At 37.1% G+C, this 18,884-nt stretch overlaps 1 protein-coding gene and 1 long non-coding RNA gene across 7 annotated transcripts in view; one reads left to right on the top strand and one right to left on the bottom strand.

Annotated features, from left to right (window-relative positions):
- The window catches only part of LOC123759433 (uncharacterized), a 38,523-nt gene that overhangs the window by 9,684 nt on the left and 9,955 nt on the right, over positions 1-18,884 (top strand). For 4 of the 6 annotated variants that reach the window (XM_069335241.1, XM_045744506.2, XM_045744503.2 and 1 more), the window contains exons 2-13: positions 1,132-1,274; positions 3,176-3,361; positions 3,960-4,114; positions 5,323-5,496; positions 6,826-7,315; positions 8,894-9,035; positions 9,703-9,896; positions 10,729-10,824; positions 11,556-11,660; positions 12,439-12,572; positions 16,330-16,460; positions 17,778-18,037. In XM_069335241.1, the coding sequence (XP_069191342.1) occupies positions 1,173-1,274; positions 3,176-3,361; positions 3,960-4,114; positions 5,323-5,496; positions 6,826-7,315; positions 8,894-9,035; positions 9,703-9,896; positions 10,729-10,824; positions 11,556-11,660; positions 12,439-12,572; positions 16,330-16,460; positions 17,778-18,037 (2,169 nt within the window). In that variant the 5' untranslated portion in view covers positions 1,132-1,172. The other 2 variants (XM_045744504.2, XM_045744502.2) reach the window with 2 other exon arrangements.
- LOC123759434 (uncharacterized) lies at positions 5,490-15,994 on the bottom strand. The gene is made up of 4 exons (XR_006773041.2): positions 15,675-15,994; positions 7,223-7,333; positions 7,039-7,103; positions 5,490-6,885 (listed from the first exon to the last, which is right to left on the bottom strand). It is a non-coding gene; the product is annotated as an uncharacterized lncRNA (long non-coding RNA).

Here is an 18,884-nt window from a genome sequence, read left to right on the forward strand (position 1 = left end):
TCCAATATATTTCTTACAACTTTAGAACTACGAAAAAATGATGAACATTCTGCAGATCTTGAACCCATTGTTGATGTGACGACTTGTATTGAATTTTGTAACTAGCTCATCAAGATTGTAAGTTGCTTAGCTAAATGAATTGTGGGGTTCAGTCCTTGAGCCTATTATGTGCCTCTGTAACCCTTTCCACTACCCCCCACAAGATGGGTATGGGGTGCATAATAAATGAACTAAACTAACTAACTAACATTCTGCAATGGAAATTCTATAATATAGTTTTGTTAAGCTAACTATAGTAATGTAGTAGAGCCATTCAATCCCTATAATCAATATACAGAAGACGACTGTTGCAGATAATTATAATTATACCAAATATAAATATATTGTAATTAGTTTAATGAATTATACACTTGAATGTATAGTATTAAACAACAAAAGATAAAAATAATAGCCTAACACTGATTATTATAATTCAAAACTATATACTGTATAATAGAAGTATCAAGGATTTTATATGGTATTGAATTAAATAGGCTTAAAATAGATATTGTAACAACATTTGTATATGTGAACATCACAAAGACAGGAGACATGACACATAACTGTGTAGTGACAACTCGAAGCTTAAGTGGGTTTTAGAATATCACTTAGCCAAGGGTAGGTCATTGTCACCCATCCAATTACTGACTAGACCTAGTAGTGCTTAACCCAGCTGACTTGGTGATGCATCATCATTTATTTATTTATTTATTTTTATACAAGAAGGTACATGGGTTTGTGAGAATACATAGCATAGTGTTGACCAGACCACACATTAGAAGGTGAAGGGACGACAAAGTTTCGGTCCGTCCTGGACCATTCTCAAGTCGATTCTCACAATCGACTTGAGAATGGTCCAGAACGGACCGAAACGTCGTCGTCCCTTCATCTTCTAGTGTTTGGTCTGGTCAACATACTTTTGCCACGTTATTGTGACTCATTGCCTGTACATAGCATAGTATTTACAATTTTGTAAATGCCAGTTTATTGCACTGTTTATTGCCAGTTTATTGCACTGCACTATAATAATATTGCTACCTTCTGGCCCATGTTCTGATATTTCTATGCTTGATTCAAAACTGTTTCTTTCAGCTGAAATTATTGGATGTTTCTTCTTTGGCTCATTGGCAAGGATGAAACCTGCAAGAAACCACGAGAGAGGTTACGACACAATACGAGCAGCTTTAGCTAAAGTTATTCATCTTCATAATGACTTCCCAGCAGTGTTAAGAGAAGTAAGTCTTTAAATATTTGCTAGACATAGCACTTTTCAAAATAAAAGCTTATCACAATGTCATTTGGGAAGAAACATATTTTTTGATAGCTAAATGTTATTACAGTACCTTGTATATCTGACAATAGATTTTAAAGTATAGTACAGTGCCTGTTTTGTACCTCATGTGTAGAATAAAAATAATAGTAATAATAATAATAATAATTGTTGTGTTGGGGACAAGTCAAGCTGTTCTCTTGCAAAGAACGTTGCTTTTTGCTCATATGAGTTACATCAGGCTAAAAATTGATGTACTAGAAAATATAAGCGACATACTGTCTAGTTTGCTGTTTTGGGTCTTCTGATAGGTTAGGAGAGAACACTTTTATGGGATGGGCTGGATAGGCAGCCAGTGTATATATACATGTTAGGCTTATATTGAGGCGCCTCCCCCACTAAGAGCAAACTGTTGACCCTCCCCCAAGAATGCAGCCCCACAAGAAGCTGACTCCTGGGGGACCTACTTACTGCTAAGTATCTATTCACTGCTTAGTAAATACTGTAGGTATTTACTGCTAGCTATGAAGCCGTTTTTCAAATAAGGAATAATATAGGCCTTAACTTTTCCACATATGAGGTTCAGTAGTTAAATTCCAATAATTTTCCATGTGTATCCATATCATGGAAAGTGCTCTGATAAAACAATATCATGTTATATGATTTGGATGTATGAAAGAAATGCAGAAACATTTATGGTATGTCGTACTGTATGTATCTCGGGGATGACCAGAACCTGGGGAGGGTTTCGGGAGTTCATTTACTCCCCATGCCCGGTCTCGACTTGTGATAACTTGGTCCAACAGGCTGTTACTTGGAGCTGCCTGCAGGCCCACATATCCACTACAGCCTGGTTGGTCCAGCACTTCTAGCAAGAACTTATCCAAGTGCCCTTTGAATACATCCACCTTCATTTCGGCAATATTTATAATGCTTGCTGGGAGGGTGTTGAATAGCCGTGGACCCCTGATATTAAGGCAGTGTTCTCTGATTGTGCTGATGGCACCTCTACCCCCTCACGAGTTCTGTTCTACATTTTCTTTCGTATCTTTTGCTCCAGTATGTTGTTATTCTATGGTGCAAATTTGGGACTTGGCCCATCAGTATCTTCCATGTACGGTATATATTATTTGACACTTTTCTCATCTTCTTTGCAGAGAGTACATTTTGAGAGCTTTGAGACAGTCCCAATAATTTAGATGTTTTATTGTTTCTTTGTAAAATTTTATCAGTAAATATGTATATTATAGTACATGAAACCACTTGCATATTTAATAATCATTAGAGGCTAGTAGAATACCGTAATTGTAGAGGATGCAACCCCACAATAAGCTGACTAACTCATGAACTCCTGGGTATTTCCTTAACTTACTGTTAAGGTTAACAGGAGGGGATTAGGTAATAGGAAATGTGCCCAACCACTTCTGTCTTGCCTGGAATTCTCAAATGTGAGTTGAGATAGAACCCGAATATGTTTTACAAATTTACTCTCATTCTTTTCCAGCATGTTTAAGTAGTTGATAGTGGAAAAGACAGGCATGTGACATAATTTATCTTTAATTTAGCAAAATCCTTGAAACTGTACTTTATTAAGGTCTGATTAGGAATGTAGAGATGGAGGGCATTATTTCCCATTGTATGGGAAACGATTGTTTCCTATACAATGGGAATAATAAACCAAATAATTGTTTCCCATTGTTTGGTTTATTAAGATTCCCTCTAGGCAGTAGCTGGCCTTTTTCCTGGCTGCAATCCACAATCGTTGACTAACTCCCAGTCACTCCCAGAGCATAAAACAATTGATATATCAAAGCTTCTTAAATGCTGTACTTATTTTAAATATTTGCACAATTTATTATATTTCAGAATGAAGATGGAAATTTTAAGACCAAGATGATAATAAGCGCAAGCAAGCGCATGGAGGCAAACAAGGCAGATATGGTAAAAATAGGTGAAAAGGAATCTAAAAAGATTTGCAGCTCCAAACAATCAACAGACAAACTATTCAACAAAAATGGAACAGATCTTGATGTTCAAGTTGAAACTTCTGAGGTTAGTTGTCGTTTATGTGCTAGCATACAATTATAAATATAGGTACCTTGCATAGAATGAGGTCATTAGCTCAAGAAACTCTAAAACTCCTACAATATTGGATAAAACTACCCGTCTTCATGCTACTAGAGGCAAAGTGCTTGTCAGCTAAATTAATCCCTGCACTGCACACCTGTTTCATGTAACAACTCCATGGTGCTGGGATTAATGAATTATTAACAATTGAAAGTTGTTAAAAATGTGAAAAATGTCAACATACAGTATTGGCAGACTGAATTATTTCCATTTTAAATTACAAAGAGTGAAAAAAAACATTAAATAACATTAAGATACAGTATTGCTAAATTCAATAAATTTTTGCACCACTTGTTGAGTCTTGAAGGCGCTATGCACTCCGTAGGGGTTAAAGTGGGAAATGGGATAATGGGGATGCTGAAGGAGTTTCCTATGAAATTATAATAAGTATTTCTTTTCCAGAAATTTTGCATTTAATACAGATCAGTAAAGTATTACACGTACAGTATTATCCAACTACATACTTTACTTAAAAAATGTGAATATTTACTGTACTCTATATATATATATTTTATTTTAACAGGGCATTAGTAGCATAACAAAAGAAGTTATCCTTGAACAAATTGAAGAAGAGGCAGAATCACTTGGTGTTGAGGTGTCTGTCGCAGCCAAAAGTCTAGTTCTGGCTCAGGTCAAATTGCTCGCTCGTCTCGTCCAGGAGGGACAGGACTATACAAGGTAAATTGATTCAAAGTGAAGAGCTTGGTATCAAATTAATTTAAAGACGTACTTGTGAATTATTTAAACTAGTTAAACTAAAATTCTGGTGTTGTCCCCTCAATAGCTTCCCAGAGCTGATTACACTAGCTTAGAAGTATTCTGCAAATGCCATGTTCCCATCACATCTCTCTCTACCCACAGGGGACAAGCATCTGTTCAAAGCATCTTGCCCCCTATACTGGGTGAGGAACATTTGTGAGGATCAATGAGTGATATAGACAAGTTAGGAAGGGAAAGGCAAGGTGAGAATTGGAACCTACTGGAGGCTTACTTGAGGGTATTTTAATACACCCTAAAAATAAAGGTTCTCTCCTAATTAGCAGAATTAGCAGAAAGAAATAATTGGTTTGCCTTATGATTCCAATGATCACTTACAGTGGGTGCTAGGTAGTTATTCTGTTTTCTTACAGCGAGTGCAGTATTAAATTCGACTCTCCATGGTCTCCTTATCCTAACTAAGTGGCAAGACCATTTGCAAGAAAACCTGCTACGATTGGCCTAGGTCAACTAGAGCCAGGTAGGGGAACTATGTCTTGGTGAGCCACAGAGCTCTGGCTTGAGGAGCAGCCAACAAGCAACTCCAGTCCAAACACCTCGCTTGTCCCTCACACACCCTGTGTACCTTAATACCGCAACATTGAGATGCCTTTCTTGTTTCAGTCTCTTTACATTCTCGCTTCTATGTCTTCCTTTACTTCATTACAGGATACATCCTAAGAAATATAACTTTAATGTTTCCTCACCGCAGTAAGTGGTAGATTTATTTATTTTCTTATAATTGTATATTACATTATATTTCATAATATTGTATTTACTGTACTGTATTAATAAAAACTTTTAAGTGGTAAAGGAACTTTGGCAAAAATTTATGCTGTTTAATTACAGTATAGTTTTGCTTTCATTAAAGCTATTTAAATAGGAAGAGATTTCATACTAAGTGACCACAGTAGGAATTAGTTCCTAAGTAATGTAGATTATTATAGATGTAAATTTATTTTATCTATTTAGTACATCAGTAAGTTAGCCACTCAGGTTCATAAAATAATTGTTTAAATGTGTTTTATATGAAATGGCAACTAATAATAAAGGAGTTTTAATATATAAAATACTGCACATATAAATGGTAAATTATAAAGTTATTCTTTTATGACTTTTATTTTAATCAGCGACCTGGAGGGACTCATCACAACCACAAGTTTTATGGTGGCAAGAAAAATATTGACTACAACAGACATTGGAGAACAACTGCTCAAAGAGACTGCATTTCTGAGCCTCCCTCTCACATCCCTCTGGAGGTTTACCAGTATTGGAGTTGTGTCTTTTGAGCAGATCATTCAGTGGTATGTGAATATTAACCAGCTTTTATATAATTTTGTTTTCTTCCCAGTTGCAAATTTATGTTGTGGTTAATGAATATTGAAGAAAAACATGTCTACTTTTTGCATTTGAATCTAGTACAGAAATAAGAATGTTATAAATATTATCATTATTACCCCCATTTTCTATATTCTTGGTGTTAAGAGGCATCAACCTGGAGAGTGAGAAAAAAAATGATCACCACCCTCATCATATTATACACACCACCCTCAGAGAAAAGAAGCTTCTTTTTCCCCTGTAGCAAATTATCCACTACAACTCCCCACTGCTTCATAAGACTACGGATACAGTGGTTCTTATGAGTTGTTGTATTTGAGACTACCAAATGCACTCACTCCTCACAAGCTGCTGGTACCTACTCTTGTCAAATGTATACCATATGCTGTATACGTTTCATAGTCTTTATCTCCTAACATGTTGAATTGCTATATACACCAGTCTTCCTCTCATCATATCTTCATAATGAATAAAATAAACTCTGTCAGTTTATCAACATCAGTGTGTTCAATGTGCCCAAATCATCTTTGTATACTTTTCTGAATTTTGTGATTTACAATTTTTGTACCTCATATCTTTACATGACATTTTCATTCCTTGCTCTGTTTAGTCTCCTAACCCACATGTACTTCTCTGGTTGTTCAGTTCTACCTCCATAACTCTTGATTTTTCCAGTTAATAAGATGCCATTTTCTTTCATCTATACAGAGGGTAGACACTGCCGCATTTTTGATCTTGCACATATTAATTCAACTTTTAACTGGTCTTCAGAAATCTTTTTCTCTCTGTTAAAAGAACTGTATCACCTACCTGTATTACATGATACTCACACACACACTGTTTACTCATTTCGTACACTTGATTTACACCTTTCTCTCGGCTGATGATAATCTTACCTACACCCGATCTTGATCACTGGCTTTTTTTCTTTTGTTTTCCTAAGTTTATGGTCTTTGCTTTATCTTGAGGAAGTTCACACTCTTTTGGGGCCATGCAAAATCTTCAGATTTGCAAAATCTCAATGTTGACAGGTATGTCAAGTACAGAAAAGGATTCTTTATTTTTTCAAATACATTACTGTAGTTATATCACCTTTTACCAAGGCCTTGATCATGACTTTCTTATCAGGAGAAAGAAAATGCTGTAGTAATGTGATGTGGATCACCTCATTTGTTTTATGAATGTGTGATGTTGATTCCTTTTTTCTCATACAAGTTCTTTGTCACCTTTAAACCTACATAATTATTTAGAATATTTTGAAGGGTAAAATACAAAATGCATCTTGTTTGTTTCAGTAATCGTGAAAGCAAGCACACCCGCTCTTCAATGGTGGATGGACTCCTATTCTTGATTCTCTATGGGAAGAATGAGGATGTGAATATTTCAACAGTTAGTGAGATTCTTGCTGTTGTTATTTGTATTGCTTATGATTCTGCCAAGGATGAACATGCTTCATTAAGCAGATTTGCTAATCAAATACTCAGTGATCTGACATCAAGATTACTTACCCATATCCTAGACAGTGAAACTGAGAAGAGACTGAAGTTGGATGTGCAAACTACGGATGAATTTTCTGAAAAAGATATGGTTGAAGTGATGAATGTATATGAATTGGTGCTAAATAACCTTAGCATAACATCACAAGCCCTAGATCGTTACTGTTCAAGTCAACTAGTACAACTTCTCACTCACCGACCAGAGCTGCAACTTGGTCGCGTACTGAGAGAACAAGACCAGTGGAGATCAACTCAAGCCAATGCCACACTTTCAGCTTGGATGCAGAAGGTATAGAAATTTTGAATTCTGTAAGAGATAAAGTTTGTGTTAGAAACTCAATGTAAATTGATATAATTCTTTTTTTTAATAACAATACAGTATAGGCATGTTGACCGAAAAACATGATTGAACAAATTCCTAAAAAGTAATGGTATGAGTATAGATGATGAGCTCCTTTTTGAGCAAAACCACTCAGTTGCCCCAATAGGCACGGCTCTGTTCTCTCAACAGTATGGACTCACAACAACTAGGCCAGTGCATCTTTCTTTCCACAACACAGCAGGAGTGTTGGTTGCTCCTGGTTGCTGGTCTGATCAACCAGGCTGCAGCCGCGTCTAACAGCCTGGTTGATCAGTCCAGCAACCAGGAGGCCTGGTCGACGACCGGGCCGCGGGGACACTAAGCCCCGGAAGCACCTCAAGGTAAGGAGTCTTTTCAAATGCCCCAACTGGGCTATTACTGGGGAAAGATAACACACTATCCAACCTGAGAATATGCATTTCCTGTGCCAGGTTTCCCATTAAGAATCAGACTGTAAATGGCTACTTCTAATGTCTTACAAAGAATGTTATGACCTCTCAAGACTGCAAACAATGAGTATGAGAGGCAGAATTTAATTATAGTGATTCTTAAAAATACTGTATAAGCATTTGCAGAGGCTAAGAACAATGCACTTATACTGTGATCTGTCTTGTGCTTCAGTGCCTCTGTTATGTGTACAGATCCTCTTCAGCTGTCATTTCTTGTATTTCCATAAGCAAATCTTGAGTAGAGAAATGGGTGGTCTCTCCCTCTCTCAAATCAGCCCTTTGAAACTACATCTGGCTCGGTGAGGGCTCTCTTGATGTAAATTCCAGCTTATGCATCCACCCTGGTTTCATTAGTCTCAGTTAAGTCCGCTTCCTCTAGAGATAAGAACCAATTTTTCTGAGTCTTGCACGGGCCCTGGGAAGGCTTCACCCACAGGATACTTGTCGGTTTGAATTTAGTTCTTAAAAAGCCTAATTGTTCAATGTCCCATACACTGAGTTAAGAACAGTGCTCTTTGCATGCAACAGCATAACTTCCTGGGCACGATTACGTTTGATGTGCCATGATTTGCCATTTGTCTGAGGAGTTTTGCATTACCTTACCAAATACCTTGCATTTAGATATATGTAAACTGTATAACAGAACATTGGCAGTAAGGCATTGTTCCAACATATTGGAGACTGACTGTTGCCCTTCCAGTTCTTAAACCAGAACTTGACATCTTAGCAGTGTCCTGATATCATCTTAGCTATATGCATGTGGAGCAATAAAGGAGGCTGCTCAAAAAGGAGTATTTCAGTTATAATTATTTAAGCAGATAGCTTTTATTTTGCATTATGGTACTTTTAATGTTATTAGGTACAAATATATCTATTAAATTAATTACTGTGCAATAATTAATAATTAAAAATGAAAAATATACATAAACATTCATGTGTGGCACATGAGCTTCTCTGGCTCAACTTGGTGAATGCTTGATGCAAGGACCCAAGGAATGTAATGAAAGTGTTAATTGTACTTGGGTGTTAATCTTTGGTTACCTCTGTATTCTTTCAGTTGGTTGTAGCACTGGGACATGAAAATGCTTTAAACACACTTGACTTGGTGGTTACTAATGATGAGGTTAACTGGGGATGCGTCTTGACACTCGTTGCTACAACCCTCAATTGTCATCGTGCAGCTGCTGCCACTCTTAAAGGTCAGATCTTTAAGTCAATAAATCTTGCTATGTACATTTCCTTCAAGTATATACCATTTCCCTCTCAAGGTGGTAAAGATTGGCCCATGTAATTCTTATTGGTCATGTATTATTTTCTTTAGTGACCATCTCTACTTGCTTTCTATTATTGAGACCTGCTCTTTAGAGCCTGCCATTGATATAATTGTTTATGTATGAAATAGACTCAAATACTTTCTTTATACAAATTAAATTAGAGAACATTGCTTTTCCATTGTTTATTATCATTATTACTCATTTCTCACCTTTATTGTGTGGTGAGGCACTTGGCAGGAGAAAATAGTTGAACAGTATAAGAAAAGGTTAAAAATAAATACTCTATACTTAGTCTCGAAATACAGTACTACTACTATGACCTCTTGAGAGCATTCCATCAGTGCATGGCCATAGAAGTTTCTCCTCGAAGCTCCATCGTCACACACACACACAAACCTTTCACTCTGTCAAGCTCTCCACACTAAACAGTATCATGGAGAACCAGCAGATCATCCACAGTTCTTTGTAATAGAGCATACCTAAATGTTAATTCTTCATTTATACATATATCAAGAAAATACAATGCATTTATTATTGTCTTCAAATGGTTTTCCTCCCTAAAACCCATTAATAACTCTGTTTATTCCATTAGGGATGATAGAGCAAAACATTCGACGTGGGTGTGAGGACCAAGAGATGGAATCACTGGTTATAGGCTTCCTCTTTGCCCGACACGCTAGCCAGGAGGGACGCCACATCTTCCCATCTTACTCTCAATGGTTCAGTGCTGTCTTCGCAACAGAATCAGGAAGTCCTGTAGCAAACAAACAATCTTTTGTTTTCTTGGTTAGTCCATGGTTGCAGTTAAAGAAAGAATCGTATTCACTTAATATCATTGCATTGTTTAGTAGGCAATTGCACAATAATTTTTGTTTATTATTATACATATTTAATGTACCAGTAAGTACAGTAAAAGAAACATTAGTTAAGTTGGGTAGTGCTGGAAATATCACAAAGCTAGTGTGTGCATAATTTTTAAGAGTGTTAAAAGCAAGTCATTTAATCAGTATTGTAAGTTTTTACATAAACTGTAATTTATGTGAAAGTTATATAGTATAGCACACAGTAACTTGCAGTGTCTTACTGCGATCACTTGCTGACGTGCACTGCATTATCTTATATTTTTGTTTGTTGTTGTTTGCACATGCATTTGATTAGGTTTGTGAATTATTAATCGGTATTTAGCAACTTTTTATTTTACTATTCTCAAGACCATTAATTTCTGAACATTTTGATACCAAAATCAATGTTTTAAACATGATTTTGGTATCAAAATAGCAATGCTAACAGAAAGTGAGTATTCATTTCTACATAATACATTGCTTACAGCCATATAAATAACATTAAATTCATCAAGTTTGAAGTTGTAGAGAAGGTTTACGAACATAATTTTCATGTAAGAGTATGCAAATGTTTTTTCCCTTAAAGCTGCTGGAAATTTATATATCATATATATATATACATGAACAAAGCATTCGGTGATCCAGTGAAGGGTCCGAGTATACTGTTTAATTAATCGCCTTAAATAGAGAAACTTTAACACATTTTTCCACAAGCTAATAGCATACAAAATGAGTGAGTACGTGGATAAAATAATTATACACTAATTTTTTTTCAGATACGTTTCTTAACAGACTTGGTGCCCCATGAGCCAGCTTATTGTCTTCGTGCACATCTTACAAATCAGATCTTTACGCCAAAAGGCTGTCAAGAGGTATTTTGAATTTGTATTGCTTTACTACCAGCTAAATTATTATTATTATTGAGAAAATCCATAGGAGCCGTGATGAGGATTTGATCCTATGCGGTGGGTGTTCCCACGAACACACCCTAGTCAACAAGGCCACTACATGGTCCCACAACAATGTTGTGCCTAGTTGACTAGGGCGTGTGCATGGGAACAGCCACCGCATAGGTTAGACTCATCACGGGTTCCTATGGATTTTCTCATTCATATATCACGTTAATGTGATTACTCTGTGTATTATTATTGTTATTATTAACACACAGATATCACATTAAAATGATAAATATCAATGAGAAAATCCACTAGGACTATAGGTGGGCATGAATCAATGACCATGGTATGCAGCTTGTATGTATGCATGTATGTATGCAGCTTGGCATTGCCAAGCTGCATACGTGCCCTTCCACCCGAATGGAAGCACTCTTGTGCTTGTGGGTCATACATAAAAACTTGAACTGGCTTCAGTAGGGGCCTCCAGACTTCCTGTGATTTCAGTAGAAACCCGGTTGTATGACTTTTACAAGTCAGGGGTGGTCTAGTGGTAAAGTATGCGACTTGTACCTATGGTACCTACAGTATCTTCAAAATTTTGTCTTAATTATTTCTCGGTTTCCTTGTACTAATTGGCACATAGCTTCCACTCAATCGTACAATTTCTGCAGCATCATCTTGTGTTCATTATGTAATTCCCTTTTTAGGTTCTACAAGATTATTGTTACTTGGCCAGAGCCAGACTGCAAGAGCTGAAGGACACGCTAGAACAAGGTGTTGCTGGCCGTCAGTCGTCCACTGCCAAGAGCAAAGTGCGTTTGTATTTTCGTTGTAACAATGTTAAAGTGATCACAATTACTTTCATTTAAGCATATCAATAAAACTCTGATAGCAACAAGTTTCTTAATGATTAACTATTTAGGGATTTTTTCTGAGCTGTAGCAGAGTTGCTCCCAAAGTCAAAATCCTATTGGTCTGCTAGGTAGGTTCTAGAACAGTTAGGCCACGTTGACAGCCTGCACCAGAACGACAGGAATCTTTTCAGACGTGCCTCTTGGCTCATACTGGTGCTAGGGAAACACAAAAGAATACTTGTTCATCTGGGTCATACTAGTGCTAAGGTGACTAAAGAATACTTACTCACGCCTGAAAAGCCTATTGAAGGTTCATTACAATATGCTCACACACCTCTTCCAAATAACACTTGTCAGTATAAGGACAAACCAAGTAGCATTCTTTTCTATACAAAATAAATTGTTTTCAAGAATGTAATAGTTGAATAGAAATATGAATTGTTATTTATTGGTATATACATCTTGAATAATATACTAGAGTTAGCATAGTGCATACTGGGCATAGATACAATGTTATAAATTTATTGCAAATAATGGCAGTACTGTATATGATTTTTATCATTATCATTTTAACTTTGCTCTTAAATTTTCCATATTGATGCTGCTCCAGTCAGCTTATTTATTTGCATAATTATTTATTCTCTAAAACTATTTAAATGGTAGAAATTTAATTTTTATTGTTTTCTGATTTGTCCTAAAATTATTAGTTATGCACATATTTTATTTTTGTTTGCAGGTGGCAGAAGAGGTAGAAGCTGCTGTGAATGGCTTTAGTGAATCTGGTAAAATTCCAAATTTTATTTTAGAAGCATCAATATTTCGCAAGCCACACTTCCGCTCCGCCTTTCTGCCTGCTTTACTAGCACCTAGGTAAACCATTTTATTCCGGAGCATGACTGCCTCAGTTGCTCTCTGAGCTTGGGCCAGGGTCCACCCAGGACACTGCTCACATTCTATGTTCTAGAAAAGACAAATATAATTTTGGGATACTGTGTATTGTTGGTGTAGTAGATCTAGGATGTCCAGATATTGACGTGAAAGGCTTTGAACGTTACAGAATGAGAAAAGGGATAGTGTGTGTGCAAAAAGAGCCCGTATGGTTTCTTGATCCAGTAGAAAGAGGGGCAATGCCATAAACATGAATGCATGTATTGGAATGGACAATACAGGTGATACATGCTCAAAAATCACCACTACTGTGCTACTACTTCACAAATATCACTTGAACTACAACATCCAATACCACAAATACCACTACAACTGCAGCATCCAGTACCATAACTACCACTACAACTATGATATCCAATTCCACAACTGCCACTAGATCTACAACATTCAGTACAACTACCACCAACACTAAGCAGAAAAGACCAAATACTCCTATATACTGAAAATATCTAAGGCTTCCATTCAAAACAATTCAGTGTAACTTACTTTTGCCACTATACAAGGCTTAAAAACAAAGACAGCAAATTTCCTTCCACAAATGGCCACACAGTGACAAATGCAGTCTTTGAAGCAGTCACAGAAGCTCGTTCTAAAGATTAAGATGGACAATTAAGTTTGGATCCAGAAATACATCTAAAGATGTTGTTAGTTAATATGATACGTGGAGGACCAAGTCTGTATATTATTTTTTTTTTTTTTTTTTTTTTTGAGATATATACAAGAGTTGTTACATTCTTGTACAGCCACTAGTACGCGTAGCGTTTCGGGCAAGTCCTTAATCCTATGGTCCCTGGAATACGATCCCCTGCCGCGAAGAATCGTTTTTTCATCCAAGTACACATTTTACTGTTGCGTTAAACAGAGGCTACAGTTAAGGAATTGCGCCCAGTAAATCCTCCCCGGCCAGGATACGAACCCATGACATAGCGCTCGCGGAACGCCAGGCGAGTGTCTTACCACTACACCACGGAGACTGCAAAGACTCACCTGTACAAAATTATAAAGATCTTCAAATGATGTGGAAGAGATATTAAGAATCAAAGTTAAAGGCAGTAACCTAGTAATTAGCACTAATAATTAAACCCCCCAAATGCAACAGCAAAAAAATCATAGTTGACGAGACATCGAAAACTGCATAAAAACCCCAGTACAAAGTGTTGATTTTTTTAGATTTCAACCTTTAAAATTTCAGGTGGAAGATGACAGATATTATACTAGAACAAATTTCAGGAATTAGCCTAGCCCCAAAAGCGTACACCGGAGAGCTAACAAGGCTTGTGATGAGCATGTGTTTATCAAAGGGGCCTGACAGCTCTGTGGACAGCACTTTGGATTCGTAGTCCTGAGGTTCCAGGTTCGATCCCTGGTGGGGCGGAAACATATGGGTAAAGTTTCTTTCACTCTGATGCCCCTGTTACCTAGCAGCAAATAGGTACCTGGGAGTTAAGCCAGCTGCTACGGGCTACTTCCTGGGGGTGTGTAACAAAAAGGAGGCCTGGTCGAAGACTGGGCTGCGGGGACACTAAGCCCTGAAATCATCGCAAGATAACCTCGAGATCCTGTAGATAGTAGAACCAACTACTGGTCAGAAGTCACTCCCAATTACTGGGGTCACTCCCAATTACTGGGGTCACTCCCAACTACTGGGGTCACTCCCAACTACTGGGGTCACTCCCAACTACTGGGGTCACTCCCAATTACTGGGGTCACTCCTAACTACTGGGGTCACTCCCAACTACTGGGAGGCCTGGTCAGAGACTGGACTGCAGGGACCTGGACCCTCATAATCAAAGCATGGTAACCACAAGTAACCAATGGGGTTAATACTCTTGACCTAATCTTTGGAAATAATGAGGAATTAAGTCGTCACAATCTCAAATGCAACTAATTCACATCACAGGTTAAAAACAGATATAATCTCCTATAATCAGGGCATAGACTGGTAAAAATAACGGTACTCTTCAGAGCACTCCTTCTCTCGCAAATGTAATATTGTTCTGGTCTCGCATTTCCTTTCAAAGCAAGCAAGATAGCAGAGTTAAAAATTATACAGTCACAGCCCACACAATAAAAAAATACTGGAAATTGTGCTTTGTGGAACAGAAATGAGAGAGAGATCTCATACATAGAAAATACTGGTAGGTCAGGCTCCATATCTGCATAAGATGATTACAACATAATGGAGTGAAAAATATGGCAGGAAGTGACTAAATACATCCAATGAAAAGCTGGGGCATCATAGGCAAGATTAGAGAACACAATAAACATCATGGCCATGACTCTGCAGTCTCCTGTCAACAAATAGAAGAAAGAACTTAAGTTTCTGCTAGTTACCAGATCAATCTGACTATGATGGCTATGTGAATTGTGAATTACAATGACAGCCTCATTGACCATGCCATCATAATGGAAGGTGGGTCCTAGGACAAGCTGCAATAAGAGAAACTATTAATGTCATCTACAGGTAGTCTACATTTTGTCCCTTCATGACAAGAAACATTTAAAATTGTTTTACCATTTTATTGGGATGGACTGGAGAGAGTATCTTATTTCACCAACTGAGTGATTGCTCACTATAACACTGAAAAAACATAAACAAGCTGTTATCATTCTCTACAGACTTTCATTTGGATAATTGATAGGCAATTGATGACCAAACCACACATTAGAGAGTGAAAGAAAGACAATGCTTCAGTCCATCCTGGACCATTATGTGGGGTTCAGGGTGGACTGAAACTTCAGCATTTCTTTCACTTTGTGTCATTTGGTCTTCATATCTTCAGCCATGTTATTGTGACTCATCGTCTGCATAACAACCAGTTATTATTCTTTCATTGATTAATAAACATACAGTACTGACCCTTGTTAGGTGGCAGCAGTATCTACCACTTAACAACTCTTGCTTTTCACCCGGCCTCCCACCCATTTGTTGCACTGCATCCAGTGCTTCAAAGTTTGCTTCACAGCATGATAGCCAGTCTCTGACTAGCTATCTGCTTGAGCTTCATTTCAGGATTCTCTTACCTTGTGCTGATTATTGAGGCCCTACTGCCCTTAGAGTTATCTTCATGGCTGTCTGGTGTAGCCATGCTTCTCTTCAAGTTACCTCACTATCTTGGTAGTGTCTTGGGAGTTTTTCTGTGAGTTAGGCTTTGGTGCTGGGCAATTTCTTTACAAACACAGATACAAACTGTGGCAAAACGTGTTGTGTCAGTTTGGTAGCTCTCTAGCCTGGTAGTTTACTAATCAGCAGTTATCAGATTAGTAATTATCTGTCCTTAAGATCACAATGATTGCTTGCAAGAGGGTGTTTGTTTTTTATTATAACAGCAGTTTGTTTGTTTTTATTATTATAATTGGCCATTATGACCAAGACTGTTTGAAATATGCCTTGCCACAGTGGATTAAAAAGACAGCTGAAGCCTAGTGCGTGATGAGTGACCTGAGTGGGGCCCTGACCTTCCTCAAGAAGCAACAGATGGACCACTCAGAAAGGAGTGTTTCATTCTGATCATCGCATTATCTTGTTATTGACACTGCTTCATCATTCACAATGTGTTTATTATTGAGTAAATGAAAAATGGCGGATGCATGTACTGTATATGCTTTTGTAATTTGTAAGAGAAGAGACTTTGAGAATCAACTCAAGGAAATATTAATAGGTTATGCTCATCCACAGGCCCTTGCCAGATGTGCCAGATTCAAGAGCAAAACTGATTGCAGCTCTTCATTCAACAGGCAAAATTCCATCCAGTATGTTCAGTAATTATGTTGAAGCTTGTCAGAAGGAGGCTTCAGACTTGTTAGCAGGTGAGGAGAATTTATTGCTACTTAAATGCAATAATGAATTTACTATGACATCACTTTTTGTTTTATACCTTAAAATAATTGGTAACTCTTATACCCTCCATACCTTGAGATGATTTCGGGGCTTAGCATCCCTGCTGCCCGATCATCGACCAGGCCTCCTATTTTTTGCCATGAAGCCCCTCTGTCACAGACCTGCTTCATTCATATTGGATAAACCCCTTTGTTAGCATACAAAAGTGGTTTCAAGTACATACATACTTCAGTTGTTTATTCTTAATTAAGTCAATTACTATAACCATATCTTAAAGTTCTAAAGCATTCTTAAAGCTCATATTAATTAAAGTTTCAACCATGTTTTGTAATTATCTCATTATACAGATGAACAGTACTTTCAATTATTTGCTTCAGCTCTTAAAGTTCTATACATCTCCCCCCTGTTCTGTAAGGGGGCCTCGCGGCTGAGTGAACAGCGCTCGGGAGTCATAGTCCTAAGGGCCCGGGTTCGATTCCCTGCCGAGGTGAAAACAAATGAGCAGAGTTTCTTTTGCCCTGATGCTCTGTTTACCTAGCAGTAAATAGGTACCTGGGAGTTAGACAACTGCTACGGGCTGCTTCCTGGGGATGTAATGTGTGTGCATGCGCAAGTGTGTTAGAGAGAAATATATGTAGTAGATATAATAGAGGAAAAATAGATTGGTTTAAAAGGTGGGGTTCAAGAGCTAATAGCTCAATTCTGCAGACACAAATGGTAAATACATCTCAGATTTGCTGTGTATGCACTCTTCAATTCATCTAGCTTTTGTTTCCTTATGAGGTTCATATATTTTTATCCTGAAGAAGCCATCCAAAGTACTTTAAATGATAAGGTTCTGCATAGCACTAATGACATGTTAATTTTGTTCATTAATGGCCTGCAATATTCTCTACAAAAATGTTTTGACCCACTTTATCAAAAAAGTTAAAAGGGGTAGATTTCATATATGTATTGACATGTCATTAAAATTAATAGTTGATAAGAGCAAAAACAATTAAAAGTATTTGAACTTGAACTTAAAATATATCACCTTGCCTGGAACAAATTTTCTGTGGTTCTCTGTATCAGCTGTGCTTAGACAAAAGTATACACATTATATCTATGAACATTTTTCTAGAGAGTTTATCTCACCTCCATTGATACATTTGCTAGTGTTAACATCTCTCTGGTATTAACAGTTGCTTCTTGTATATTTTTAGTTGGCAGTGTGTTATTGATGTTGATGATCTATGTGGTATGGTACTAACTGCATGTAAATGTTTCATGTTGTAGTTTTATTGTAGGTGTATTCGTTGATGTTCAAGAAGAAGTTATTATCGAAGAGCCAATCACAGAGCTTTCTAATATGCTACAAGATCTTGTCAGAGAAGCCACAAGCAGTCTGGATGGAGATAAGGTTTCATCATCTGCAGTGCTACCAACTCTCTCTCGAATTTCACAGAAGATTGAAGAAATGATGAAATTTTCAGATTCTCGGCTGAAAAATATTAAATATTTGACTTTGGATGCAAGGAAATTCAATGCAAAGGTGGTATCTTACCAGGTATGTATACTGAAATTATAAGAGCATATTACCTAAATTTAGTTGTACTGTATGTCTAAATATAATAGATGATTCTTGAAATTTTATGATAATTAGATCTAGGTAGGCCCTGTTATCGGTAATGCTAAGATTTTTGTGATTGCTTATATATTGGTGATTGCTTGTACATTGGTACCTCAGTATTCAAACAGCTCCCAACTCAAACACCTCAGCACTTGAATACTTTATTCAAGAATAAAAACACTTGGTAGTCAAACATTTGCTCGGCACTCAAACACCTAACAGACGAGTCTGTTTCACAGCAGCTTTCTTCAATGCATAATCCCACTAAACTTCTCTAGAAACTTTCTCATGTTTTCTTTGATATTTCTTATATTCTTAGCATAAATAAATCACCTTGGCACCTAAGAAAGTTAGTAATAAGTGCCAAATGAAAAAAAATTAGAACAAGGATAGAAATTTGGCTGAGTTCTATCATTCACAGTGATAAAACTCGTGGCAAAATATGAAAGTGGTGTCTGGATGTCTTTTCTTGCTACCTAGTTTAGCATGCCTAAATCTAGTTCACTAATAAAAGAAACGTGTGCAAGATGGGGAACGAAGTGCTAAGTTTTCTTGAATAATATCCTGACAAAGCTGTGGCAACCCATGTTATATACCTGTTGAATGACAATTCTATGTCCCACTTTAGAAACGTTTTAAAATGCAGGAAAAAACAAATATTATTAGACAGGTTTCTTGTAAGAAAGGCATCTAATGAGTCTCAAGAGGGCAGTAGAAAAGGACCAAAAAGAAAGAGACTCACAAAGCTCAATTATCTAATGTTTTTATGATAGGCTACTCCAAA

This window comes from Procambarus clarkii, chromosome 32 (genome assembly GCF_040958095.1).
Source record: "Procambarus clarkii isolate CNS0578487 chromosome 32, FALCON_Pclarkii_2.0, whole genome shotgun sequence".
Taxonomy (NCBI): domain Eukaryota; kingdom Metazoa; phylum Arthropoda; class Malacostraca; order Decapoda; family Cambaridae; genus Procambarus; species Procambarus clarkii.